This window comes from Biomphalaria glabrata, chromosome 18 (genome assembly GCF_947242115.1).
Source record: "Biomphalaria glabrata chromosome 18, xgBioGlab47.1, whole genome shotgun sequence".
NCBI classification, from domain to species: domain Eukaryota; kingdom Metazoa; phylum Mollusca; class Gastropoda; family Planorbidae; genus Biomphalaria; species Biomphalaria glabrata.
Genome location: NC_074728.1, coordinates 13,389,248 through 13,402,264, shown reverse-complemented (window position 1 = coordinate 13,402,264; position 13,017 = coordinate 13,389,248). Strand labels below are relative to the sequence as shown.

At 33.4% G+C, this 13,017-nt stretch overlaps 1 protein-coding gene across 4 annotated transcripts in view; it reads right to left on the bottom strand.

Annotated features, from left to right (window-relative positions):
* Positions 1-7,502, bottom strand: part of LOC106069804 (alpha-mannosidase 2x-like) — a 28,350-nt gene extending 20,848 nt beyond the window's left edge. Inside the window, exons 1-7 of one of the 4 annotated variants that reach the window (XM_056016827.1) lie at positions 7,350-7,502; positions 4,663-4,787; positions 4,282-4,425; positions 4,057-4,156; positions 2,946-2,992; positions 2,213-2,360; positions 213-384 (exon numbers count right to left, since the gene is read on the bottom strand). In XM_056016827.1, the coding sequence (XP_055872802.1) occupies positions 213-384; positions 2,213-2,360; positions 2,946-2,992; positions 4,057-4,156; positions 4,282-4,425; positions 4,663-4,787; positions 7,350-7,437 (824 nt within the window). In that variant the 5' untranslated portion in view covers positions 7,438-7,502. Of the gene's footprint in view, positions 1-212; positions 385-2,212; positions 2,361-2,945; positions 2,993-4,056; positions 4,157-4,281; positions 4,426-4,662; positions 4,788-6,756; positions 6,776-7,032; positions 7,176-7,257 lie in introns of those variants that run through there. The other 3 variants (XM_056016829.1, XM_056016828.1, XM_056016830.1) reach the window with 3 other exon arrangements.
* Between the last annotated feature and the right edge of the window lie 5,515 nt (positions 7,503-13,017).

Genomic DNA, 13,017 nt, shown 5'->3' with positions numbered 1-13,017 from the left:
CAATGCTATCATTGATTAGGAGAGAAAGAGTTAAGAGAAGTTTTTTTTTGTTTTTTTTTTGTATAAAAAAAGTTACATTCAACCAGATATTTCTTTGTTTAACATGAGAAAAAATAACACAACTATTGATAACTACAAGTAAGGGGAAAAAAATATGTAGCCACCTTTTTAAATGTTAATAAACAAAGTAGGTATAAAATTCAAAAAGTCACCTTTTCACTCTATCTTGAATACCTTTGTCAGTTTCAGACCACCACAAAGAAAAATAAGAAATTTCTGTAAACATAAATTTGTAGTTGGGATTCTGCTCTAGCTTGATGACAAAACTGTCTAAAATGCTCTTCACCTGGGAGCGGTAATAGTCATCAAATGTTTTGATCCAGCCTGGGAAGAACAAATTTAAATGTTTAAATCACTTAGAAAAGTCAGACATTACATTGACTAAGCAAAGTATTTTTACAAAGCAGTCTTGCAAGTCGAATATGATTCAAGTGATAAAATAAACATGAGTTGAAATATTTGAATTATTTCCTCAAACAGTTGTACATAAGAGTGTACATATTTAAAAAAACAGCCACACAGAGTTAAAGAAACACAAATATCATCAAGTGTTGTTTTTTTCATCACTACTATTGACATCATAATGGCTGTTAGCAAATATCTTTTGAAAGAGACTGCTGGAGAAATTGTATCAAGGCCATTTGACAACAAAGAAAATCTATCACCAGGCACAAACAGTGAAAAGAGAACTGAAATGGACTCAAGCAGAAAGCAGCTTTGTCTTAGATATAACAAAATATACGTGGCAACTATTTCTGATTAGTCAGGTGAACTACTTTATTATTCCGACTCAAAGACAATGGGTTTTTATAATTTAAACCATTATTAATGGTTAATTATTTATGTTTTTTTGAGTGTTGCATTTATATTGTTTTTTCAAACAATAAATATTTAAATATTTACATATCATAAAAGTATCTAATATTAGACATTTTATATTAGATTTTTTCTTTCAATAAATATGTTAAATATTGTAAGAAACTATATTCCACTACAGTTTTGCAAAACAATATCATCATATATGCCAAAAAATGTGAATGAAAACTTGAGTCATATAATTACATACAATGAATAGAGCTTAGTCTAAAAAAATAGTGATGATTGGTAGTGAATATATATTTTCTTAAATTATATTATATGTATAGGAATAAAGAAAAGTGACATATCGTAAGTATATAATCCAAAAAGTGGGAATGACTGAGTAAAGAGACAAAGTGGGAATGACTGAGTAAAGAGACAAAGTGGGAATGACTGAGTGAAGAAATAAAGTGGGAATGACTGAGTGAAGAAATAAAGTGGGAGTGACTGAGTGAAGAAATAAAGTAGGAATGACTGAGTGAAGAAATAAAGTGGGAGTGACTAAGTGAAGAAATAAAGTGGGAATGACTAAGTGAAGAAATAAAGTGGGAATGACTAAGTGAAGAAATAAAGTGGGAGTGACTGAGTGAATAAATAAAGTGGGAATGACTGAGTAAAGAGACAAAGTGGGAATGACTGAGTGAAGTAATAAAGTGGGAGTGACTGAGTAAAGAGACAAAGTGGGAATGACTGAGTAAAGAGACAAAGTGGGAATGACTGAGTAAAGAGACAAAGTGGGAATGACTGAGTGAAGAAATAGAGTAGGAATGACTGAGTGAATAAATAAAGTGGGAATGACTGAGTAAAGAAATAAAGTCGGGATGACTGAGTGAATAAATAAAGTGGGAATGACTGAGTGAATAAATAAAGTGGGAATGAGTGAAGAAATAAAGTGGGAGTGACTGAGTGAAGAAATAAAGTGGGGATGACTGAGTGATGAAACAAAGTAGGAGTGACTGAGTGCAGAAATAAAGTAGCAATGACTGAATGAAGTGGACAGAACGTAATGGTGTAAACATTGTATGGATATTTATAAATATCCTCAAGCAATAATATTTCTTAAGACCTTATTAAACAGAGCTTTGAGCACACAAAAAATATCTTATCTATCCAAAAAAATTATTGTATATAATTTTATTTAGAAAAATTTGTAGTGCAATTAAAGTAATTTAGTATTTTAATTATGCAACAATTCAAAATTTGAAAGATATTAACCAAGATTCATTTATAAAAAAAGCGAATGTAAAACAATCAACCAACAAGTCACATGTTAATGAATGATAGCATCTCTTACCAGGGTCACAATGTGTATGTGGAACTAGAATAATCTTCAGTTTATTATCTTTGTTCCACTGGCCAGGCGGATAGGTTACCTCCCAGCCTTGTTTCCAAGGGCCACCATCAGGGTTATCAAAGGGTAACTCTGAATAGACTTTATGAATCTGGAGCAATAATCAATGAAATAATTCTATAAGAATGCTGAATGAGTGTAGTAATTATGATTTTAAAGATCTGATTTAAATCTTTGCTACTATGTTTAAAAAAATAAAAAATGTTGTGTATATATAATTGTAGAAGAGTATATCTTCAAAACACCTCTTCACTTACAATCAATTAAATAGTTAAACTGGAGTTAAGAACCTCATTTCTCTAAGTGTGAAAATTTAAAATACCAAGAAAAAAAACAATATACAGTTGAATCAAGGTAAAATATTGGCTAAAATACATTCATATTTTTTAAAATTTGTAGAATATTCATTTATTTATATTTTCAAAAGCAGCCTCTCTAGAATACAGTGCTCTCCCTTTGGACAGATATTGAAATAAAATGTAAACTACATGTATGAGTAAGCCAATTATATCTCAGCTTACTAAATTTGTTCCATCCAAAAAAAAAAGATGCATGACCAAAGATGGGTGTAAAAATACTAATTCAAGTTTGATGGTAGAAAGTTCCCTGGGGTAGGACATCTTTAATGTATTCATTCTAATTTACCTTGAAACTAATATCTTCTATGAATACTTACATTGATATCTGCATTGGAAGTAGCTGATCTTATCCACTGGCAGTTTTCTAAAATATTGAAGTATCGCTTTGTTAACTAACATTTTTTAAAACTTAAACTATGAAACAAATATTTTTTTGAAGGTTTTCCACTTACATTCAAGTAAGAAATTAAAAATGTTAAACAGCTTTAAGTTTCCAAATCTATCCATAAATGGTTTATGTTTTACAATAATATGCCAAAATCATTTTCATTAAAGTGTTTGGATAAAGAGAAGAATTACTGCAGATCAACATGTTGAAAAAATGAGATGTGGTGAAATGGGGAAACAAAAAAAACAAGCAAAATATAAAAAATAATTTAAAATAAAAACACAAAGCTTATACGTGGGAAAACACAGAACAATTACTGCCATATATCTCATAACTGTAAGGTTTATTTCTCCATTTTTCAAATTTAAGAAAAATTAATTAATTTCCTCTAATTGATTAAATAATAGATTAATCTTTCGACTGATTCAGTTATTGTCTATGAATAATTTTTGTGCAAAATTTCAGCTTGATCCAAGAATGGGATGTGGGAGAAAAAAATATGTAAAAGAGTCCATCCAGAAACACAGAAAGAATGAGTTGGTATAAGCTTTGTAAAAAAAAAAAGAGAGAGAATTTATATCTTCAGAACAAAAAGAGTTTATTTTAGTCATCATGATAAATAATAACCAATCAATATATATTTCAGTTGGCCAACTTCACTTGTAGAATGACTAAGGTTTATCTCATACATGATATGAGAGGCTGGGTATTAGCTATGGTCCCCGACACAGTATTCCTCCTCCCCTCTTACCAGACCAGGAAGCTCTTGGATCCAAAGGAATGGCAAAATAACTGATACAGTTTGGAATCAGCAGAACAAAAGGTTCAGTACTGTGCGCTGGAAGCTGCCTACAGATCACCAGCTCATGATTTAACTTCATGGGTCACTTAGAAAACCCTTCTTATGTTTAGATGCAGAGTTTTCCTTTTTCCTAAACTAACCTATAAGGATGTTTTATCATAAATAATTTATACAGCCAGTTTAAGAGACCTATTTAAGACACAACCAATGATATAAGAAAATAAATCATCATCCTCACCTACAGAGGGTTGAACTTGAGACAAAGCTGACACAGCATATGTCTCTTCTTGCCTGACAACTGGCACAGGTTTCTGTGTTGGTGACTCAGTCTTTGGCTCCTTAAGATATTAAAATACAAACAAGTCTCTGAGAGTACCCACCTCAAAAAGCAAATAAATATTCAAAATATGCACGCATTAACTAAAGCTATCAAGCATTCTGTAGTCAAGATTACAAATCTCACCTGCAGTGTTTCCTTCAACTTCACCACACCATCTGGACCAGACTTCATCAAATCAGTCACCTCATCTTTGATTCGTTGTACTATTTTTTTATTCATTTCAATGTCACTCTCTAATTTGACCATTCTATTTTCAATAAGCTGCATCTACATGGAACATGAACAAAAGTATGTTTTGAATAGATTCCAATTGAGCTGTGATCTCTAACAAGGTAGTGTGTACAAATATTCTTTATTGCTGATTATAATAATATGTTATTAATATATAAACTGCTCTTGTTATTTTTAAAATATATATTTGTTAATTCAATATAATAATAAAGAACATAATATTATAAGATTGAGAAAAAAAAATGTAGTTGCTAAAAAAAAAATAATACTCACACTATAAACATTTCCATTCTTAGGATATGTATTCAATGTATCCAACATCATATACAACATTAACATGGTCACCATAAACAACAACGCTCCCCATAGAAATGTGAATCGCTTCATTTTTATTTGAACTGAAACACATTTATAAGTGTAAGATAGATAATCCTTTGAAATATTAAATTGACTAGTGTTGAGATAAATAACATTGATTGAAAGTATGGTTTCATTTTGAAGAAAAATATGTATTCTAGTCAAAATAGGCTTTCACAGTTCAGACAAAAAAAAATCTGAAAACTGCCAGCAAAAAAAGTGAATTATTTTTTTTAACAGTGATATATAAAATTGTGTTATTTGTAATAGAAATGTTATATATATATATATATATATATATATATATATATATATATATATTTAGAAATTACTAACATATATATTTCAAGGAGCATCAGCAACTTATTAATAACATGCACATTTGTTTTACAAATTAAAATGCAAATTGATAAGCACTTAAACAGTTTTTTAAATCTTTATTTTATTGGCAGTTTATGTTATGTCACGTGCCACAGTTATAAACAGTGCCTAATGATTAGCTTGTCCATCTCTCTGTCTATATGTAGAATACTGCTGGCTGTAATTAGTGTAATTAGGACCTCATGCATGTAGGGATATGATTGCAGGCCAAATTCTTTTAAATGTATATTTTGCAAATGGCTCAAAATAATCAGGGAAGACAAAAGGCAAAAACACTCCTCCAGATTGTCTCATTCTCTTCTTTTCTTTCCCTCTGGCCCCTACAAACTTTTTTTTTTCGGAATAATCACCCACATGTATGGTAATTTTCATCTTCCGAACAAGTTATGTGCTGCGCCACAATTTTAATGTTTGAATTTTTACAGCACCGTAAAAAAAAGTAGTTAGTCCTATGAAAAAACTGGAAACATCTTTAAACTCGTCATACATTTGTCAATAAAAATAGATATATATTGTTTTGTTACGCTATGCATAGTTACAATAAAATAGGATGTTGAAGAGGGTCAGATCAATGAGGTTCGGCGCTAACATTAATGAACACCATTCTCCGCTTTGTACACTAACGAACACAGTCTGTACACTAACAAACACTTCATGTTATTGTATTAAAAAATAATATTATCTTCAATTTTCTTTTTTTTAAATATCAATTTCTTTTTAAGCCAACTCAAGACTGACAGATTAGTGTTACTTTTCCCACTCTTAATTGGTCCCTTCTCTGCTTACAACAGACACCACAACCAAGCCATTAGACACAAGTTTTACCTATACTGTGTACTGTAGCCTACCTAGGTCTAGTTGACCCAAATAAAATATAAATACCGCACGACCCCGCTTGTCTAGCCCGCTCACTCTGCTCAGTGACTGTGACCTAATTTGGTACCTGATCAGCCAATAATTGTCCCTCCCTCCATGTTTTTTTTCTAATACTATGCTGATGGTACCACACTTAGTCTTTGGCTGGTTTATAAATAATTAGGGCACCAAGGAGAGACAGAATGAGTAAGAGGGAGAGCAGGGTTGTGCCTATCACCGTGTTCGTTTGTTCATTGTTTTAGCATGTTTTTTTGCTTTAATTTTAATAGCCTATCACTTTAGATTGTCTTTACATATGAGCATTAGTGATAAGCGGCAAAATAGTAATAAAAAAATGTAAAAAAAAAAAAGTAGATCTAGCGCTGCTTCATAAGTCTATAATTGTTCAATGTTCATTAAAATAGCTTTCGTAAATGTGTTATTGATAGTAATAAACGAATTATATTAGTGAAAACCCCCTAGATTTACACAAAGGTTATGACATGCATATATGTTTTAGGGCCTATCTAGATCTAGAAGAATTTTAGATAGGTCTTGTCAGTCTTGTTTAGCTGGTACCTAAATTTTCTGCAATTTTCACCCCAACCTACCCTCCTTCTGTCCTAGAAAAAAAAAATGTCATCGTCCTACCAGTGTTATTTGAACCCGTTTAAAACCCTTGTTTTTCAGAGTAAACAAAACTAAATGTGTCTGAACTATTATAAAGAAATGGAGTATAAACAAAAACAAAGAAGTCACTAGTTTCGTCTTTACCGTTTCGTCATAGCTATCAAAATAAAGGCTCGAATATCATTTTAACAAAGATTGTGGGGTGTTCAATAATATCAGAAAACAGAGGACACTGTTCGTTAGACAAAAATGACTATTAGATAGATCTATAAATCTATCAAGAGTAGATTGGGTAGATGTTTGACTTGATTCTGACTTGAGAAATGGCCACTTATACTACTTATATTATTATAACTTATATTTATATTATATAAAAAATAGTCTTTTTACAATTATTTAATAATTTAAGTTAAAACCCACAAAAGTCAAACATTGGACATTAAATTCTTGCATCATGTTTCTAGAATACTAGATAATAGACTAGATCTAAATCTAAGGTTTAGACTGGATTTAGATTAATAGACTAGATCCAGACTTTAAAAGTGTAATTAAATTTATTAAAATGAAAGTAAAAGGTAAAAAAGTCAAAGTGAGAAGCCAGGTTTTTAATTTAATTTTTAGTTCGGAAAAAAAGAGGTTATTTACTAGATTTGGAGTGTAGTCCAGATTAGATTTTTTAAAACCCTAAATGAAAAGTAAAGGCAATTAGATCTAGATCCACTGAGTACGAAGAGTACCTTTTTTTATATAATGGTACACTATGTATGATAGATCTAGATCTTTATTAAATGACTGGCTACTAAAAATTGTGGTATCGAGGATCATCCATGTTGATGCTATGTGGCATTCATCAACTTCCGGGTCGTCTGGGGTCAAAAGCGTTACAGTGATTCTAAATGTTTTATTTTATTTGAGGGCTAAACATTATATTTATAGATCTATAATATAATCTAGATCTACAAATACAAATATTGATCTAGATGATCTAGATCAGTGGTCGATAAGTTCTTCTTCCGAAATATTAAAATATACAAAATTTAAGCTTATTCAAATAGCTATATTTGTAAACAGAGTCAGAGGTGTAGCTTTTTAGTACAGACATTTTGATAGAGCTCTAGGTTACCGAGCTCTAGTTACTATTAAAATTACAATCTCAGGTTTTATCTTTGCTAAAAATGTTTTAATTGAACTAGATCTAATAGTGCATTAATTAAAACTTAGTATTAAGCTTTGATAAAGATAACTAGTCGACCCACGGCGTAGCATACGCCTCTATTTTGCAGGGCCGACCTTACGCCACTGCAACCTAGCTATCCGACCGTAGTGGGCCCCGCACTTTCACAGGACCCGCGCTAATTCTATGTGTAAATTATTAAATTTAACCATTTTATAACTTATTAGAGATTTCCCGCGGTCTACTGATTTACCAGGAGCTCCTAGAAATCTCCTGAAATTGCAAAATATACGAAAAAGTCCATGAAATCTCCAGAAATTATTAAAATCTTTTGAAAACTCAAACAAATCTGAAATAGCCTATATAGAAAAAAAAAGTCATTTTGAGGTGTCATTCAATATAGAAAACGCCAATCCTACGCGCGGCATTATACAATATCTGTAATTGTGGAATCTGGTGAAAAAAGCTTTTTGTGCCTCAAACTAATGAAGAATTACTTGAGGTCAACAATAAAATTCTCGTAGATAGATTGAAACATTTGGTAATTTTCACTATTGAGCGTAATCTATGTAGGAAATAGAATTTTATGACATAGCCTACTGTATGACTTCGCTACACGCAAGGCTTGTAAAGTAATTCTGTACGTAGAAAAGAATGAATAAAATGCAAAGACGAATTTATTTTCTAATACAAACTCTTAATTTTCACTTATAATCCATGGGCGTAGCCAGGTTTTTTTTTCGGGGGGGGGGTGGTGGGGGTGGGGGGAAATTTCCCTCCCCCCGGCAAAAATATATGCGCGTGTGTGTGTGTGTCTTTATTGCATACTTACCCTTCATTCTTTCGAAAGATGTTTATTGTATCCTACAATAGGTACTTCGTGGAATTAGTTGAAAAATTGTAGACTCCCCGCCTTTGCCAGCAAGAGGGTCTGGGGGAGCGCAGAGAGCTTTCCCAGTGAGGTTCGGGGCGGAGCCCCGACGCCAAGCATTATTTCCGGTATTTAAAGCCAACAAAATGCAGATTCTATGAGCGTAGCCAAGAGGGGTTTTGTGATTAAATCCCCCCTTCAGCGGAGTTTGCAGCTAAAAACCACCTCTTCAATATAAAAAAAAACAAAAACACAGCGGGTTTGAAGCTAAAAATACCTCTTTAATATATATATAATATAGAATCTGGTGACTGATGTATGGATAGTTTTATATTGAAGAGGGGGTTTTATCGTAAATTTCGGAGGGGGTTTTAAAATCAAATTCTTCCTTAACTATGCTATTGGAATGTGGGTATTGTCGTTTGCATTATAATGTTTTTCCTTTTGTTTTATAAAAGAGGGGGTTTAACTGCAAAAACCCATACGTCCATATAATCCATAATCCATAAGTCACGGAATAAAAAATCGACAGACATTGATAAAAAAAATTAGTTCAAGGTTATAGCAGAAAAATATAATATAGGTCAAGGAAAAGGGGACAACGAAAAAAGTAAAATAAAACCTAAGTAATTAGAAAATGTGTCGTGTATGATATAACGTAATGATTTAGAAGATTATACGAAAAAACGAGAAAAGCTTAGTCAGTCAGGGAGAGTTCATGGGTTTTTCTTTTCCGAGAGGTCTAGATGTCGCTTGTTCAAAGTAAATAGTTGGTTAGTTAATTTATTGATCATCACTATTGTATCATGTAACTATCTTGTAGCCTACGTGAGCTGTATGTATATTTTTTTTATATGAGTTTAAAGATATTAAACTCAAGAAAAATATCTCTTCTGTGTCACTTCATTGTTTCTTAAAGAGGTTTGAAGTATAATTACGAATCTGCATAGCAGTGGCGACACTATGGTGGGTGTCACCCGGTGCGGTCAACTCAGGGTGTCAACCCCCTTTTTAAAAAATACTGTTTTTTTTTCGTTTGTTTGTTGAACTGTATTACATATAGTTTATAATTACCTACATTATTTGATTGTGGAACAAATTTAAAATGGGTGTCTGTGACAGGTTAGCGAATGTGACATGTGTTTGGCGCGTTTAATGTCTAGGGGATGATCATTTTTTGAATTTATCCCACACCAACCTATCAGCATATAAATCGGGAGCAGGCACGCAACGAGACAAGCAATGAAAGAAAGATACAAAGTTAAAAATGAAGAATATTTATTTACATAAATATTTACATAGAAGAATAAAAGGGGGAAGGGTTTGCATCGATCTCTAATCAATACTATATTTAATTTAATAAGAGAGTATGTCACTTTGTCTTCTGAACTTAGCTGGTTGTCCTGTTTGTGTCGCAGCTGGCTGTGTCCTGACTTGAGGTTCTGCAGCTGGAGGTGGCGCTCTAGCGGGTAGAGGGACGCCGGCAATACAGTTCTTGTGGAGTCTCAATCCAAAGTTCTGATATCTCTAGTGGGCACAGTAGGGCGGGTGGCCGGCTACCGTGGGCACAAGGGTACTGCGAGCAGAGCTGATCTGCCGTGGGCAGCGTAGTTAGCAGGATAAGTCCAGTGAGTTGAGGAGGGTTTGGCGTAGCTATGACGTCTCGCACAGACTCTGGGTCTATAGCGACATCGTACCTAATATGTTGACAGGTGGGCTGTCGAATAGGCAGGCGAGTAGAGCCGATAGCGCCAAGTAGTAGATCGCAGTGCTGAATAGCACTAAGTACATAGGTGATCCAAACAAGTAGTTGAGTAGTGTCGAGTAGACACTGAACAGCAAATAGGCAGACACCTGAGGGAGGCTGCGGATAAACAAAGACAAGTTAGGACATGTCTCTCATGCATCTTATTGATGCCCTCGACTGAGGTGCATTCGCAGATTGGTAAATTGCTTTTGGGCACAATGGGGAGATGATGACAAATGGGATTAGGAAAATAGATGGCAGATAGTAGCAATATAAAATGTAAATAAAAGGGGAAATAATAATCTCAAATAAACAACACATGTTGGAAGAGAAAAAGGGGGGGGGGGGGGAGAAATGGGCGGCGGTGGACGCTATTGTTTACACATGGCCGTCGGCCACAAACAATGTAGCGAGCTTGAATGGGAAGAGCGTCCGTTCAAGGGGCGCAACTCTCGTCAAAGTAGAATGATTAAAGGGGGAGATAATTCATATTTTTCTTTTTTCAGCGCAGTATTAGTGCACTAGTAAAATTGTCAAGGCGGTCAGCCGAGATAAAGGGAATAATTTAAGATGTACAAATATATACATGGTTGCATCAACGATCAATTGAACAACGTAGCGTTAATAGATTAATGCAACACATAACTATATACATATGCCATGTTTATGTTTTCTACTTACGACCGTGAGAATTACACAATGCACTAATTAAATGTAAATGAAATAATAAAATACACATGATAATATCCAGTGAGAAATATGCACACAAAGTAATTAAGTGGAACTGTGATTAAGTTCGGCTTACCACCAGGTATTCCTCTAAGAGTAAGAATAAATGAAGTAGTCCAGACTCGATTGCCAGCGATAGAGAAATGAGCGGGTCTGGTTTGAATTAGTCTACCTTATAAAGGCCGGGAGATATGGGCGGAAACAGGAAATGGGATTGACCAAAGATTATCTCTCACGTGGGTGAAGTCCGACGAAAGTTGCACCTTAGAGTGTCACGAGGCGTGTTGACCCGAGTAATCTCTTTGATCAAAGAGAGACGTGGGAGAGGGGGGAGGAAGAAAGATTGACTTGCATTCCACCCAAGGTGGTGTTAACTGCGACCGTCAGACATCCGGCGGGTAAGACCAAAGAGACTGTGTGTTTATCTTTCCCCGATCAAGGGGAGATAAGTGAAAGGACGCGGCCTAGCTATCTCCAAGGTGGTGGACTAAGTCTATCATGAAGAGGAACAGGTGGGGCGGGTGAAGAAATTGGGGATAGAACGGGGAAATAATTGAAATAAAATAAATAAATAATAATTAATGCTGTGATAAAATTGAGTGACTCTGACAGCAAGCTTTTGACTTGTCACAGTGTCTATTAAATTTTAAAATTCAGTTTAAAATTCAATTTATCTATAGGTTATATGGTATGTGTAGTCATGTGAAACTCTGCACTCATCCTTAATCTTATCTTATCTTATATAATACAGACATTACTACAAAAAAAGAAGATAATTACGTCCTACGCGTCATGCATCTAGTCATGCATGTTAACCAATGACTTACATTCTTCCAAGTCATTGGTTTTCCTGACTGGCTCAGGTAACTCATTCCAGGCTTTCTAAATTTAGTGATTTTACTAAAGGTGTTACTCTACTCAACTGTGAATATTCATTTGTTATGAATTTCACTGCTCTATTTTGTATCTGTTCCAGTTTTCTAATGTTTTCTTGAGATGAGGAGTCCCAAACAGACATTGCCATTAATCTATAGTTCAAATTTGCAACAATGCAATCATAAGTAAATTACACTGTTTTTTTTTCCTGGATTTCAAATTTAAAAACTTATCATTAACTTTATCAAAAATTTAATGTCTTTAACGATTTTATTTTTAACAAAATCGCTCGTTGTGAAAGTGTCGTCTATGCCTTTGTCTCAAAAAGTTCTTAATTTTAATTTAAAATCATTTTTTGCATGACGCCAAAACTATGCAGATGGTAAGAAACGGTTGAAGGCTTTGTAAATGATTTAGAGATATACTTTAATGTCTTAGTAGCATATGAATCATGCACTGTCGATTTTTATTTTCTTCAAAAATAACTTTTACTGCCATTAGATTTCTTATCAGACATGGTATTTCTGTTTCAGTGTTGCCTTTTGGAAAATCATCATATACGCCAATGTTTTGAAACTTACATCTACAATAAATTGTCGGTAGTTGAACTAAAGAATATTATTTTGTTAAAGAAAAGGTTTAATTAGTCACCACTTTGTCAATAATTGTGTATGTTTTGACTTCTAGAATATCTTCCCACTAAAAAAAAATAGTAGATAGGTACAATAAAGGATCTTATGCTGCGCCTCTAGTGGCTATAATTTCAGAAAGCATTTTCTGAAAATGGAATGTTGAACATATTAAGTGATTAAGTGAATGATACACACATCTATTAAATCGCTTTTCTGTTGGTTCTGAATAATTTCCTGTACTCCTCCATAGTTCCAGACACCGAAGCTGCATTTTAATATCTTTGAGCTCCATATATAAATTCAAGCTCAACCTTTCCTAGACATTTAAAGATATTAAGTTGATCAAATCAGCTTTTTTGTCTTCCTTAAAATAGTA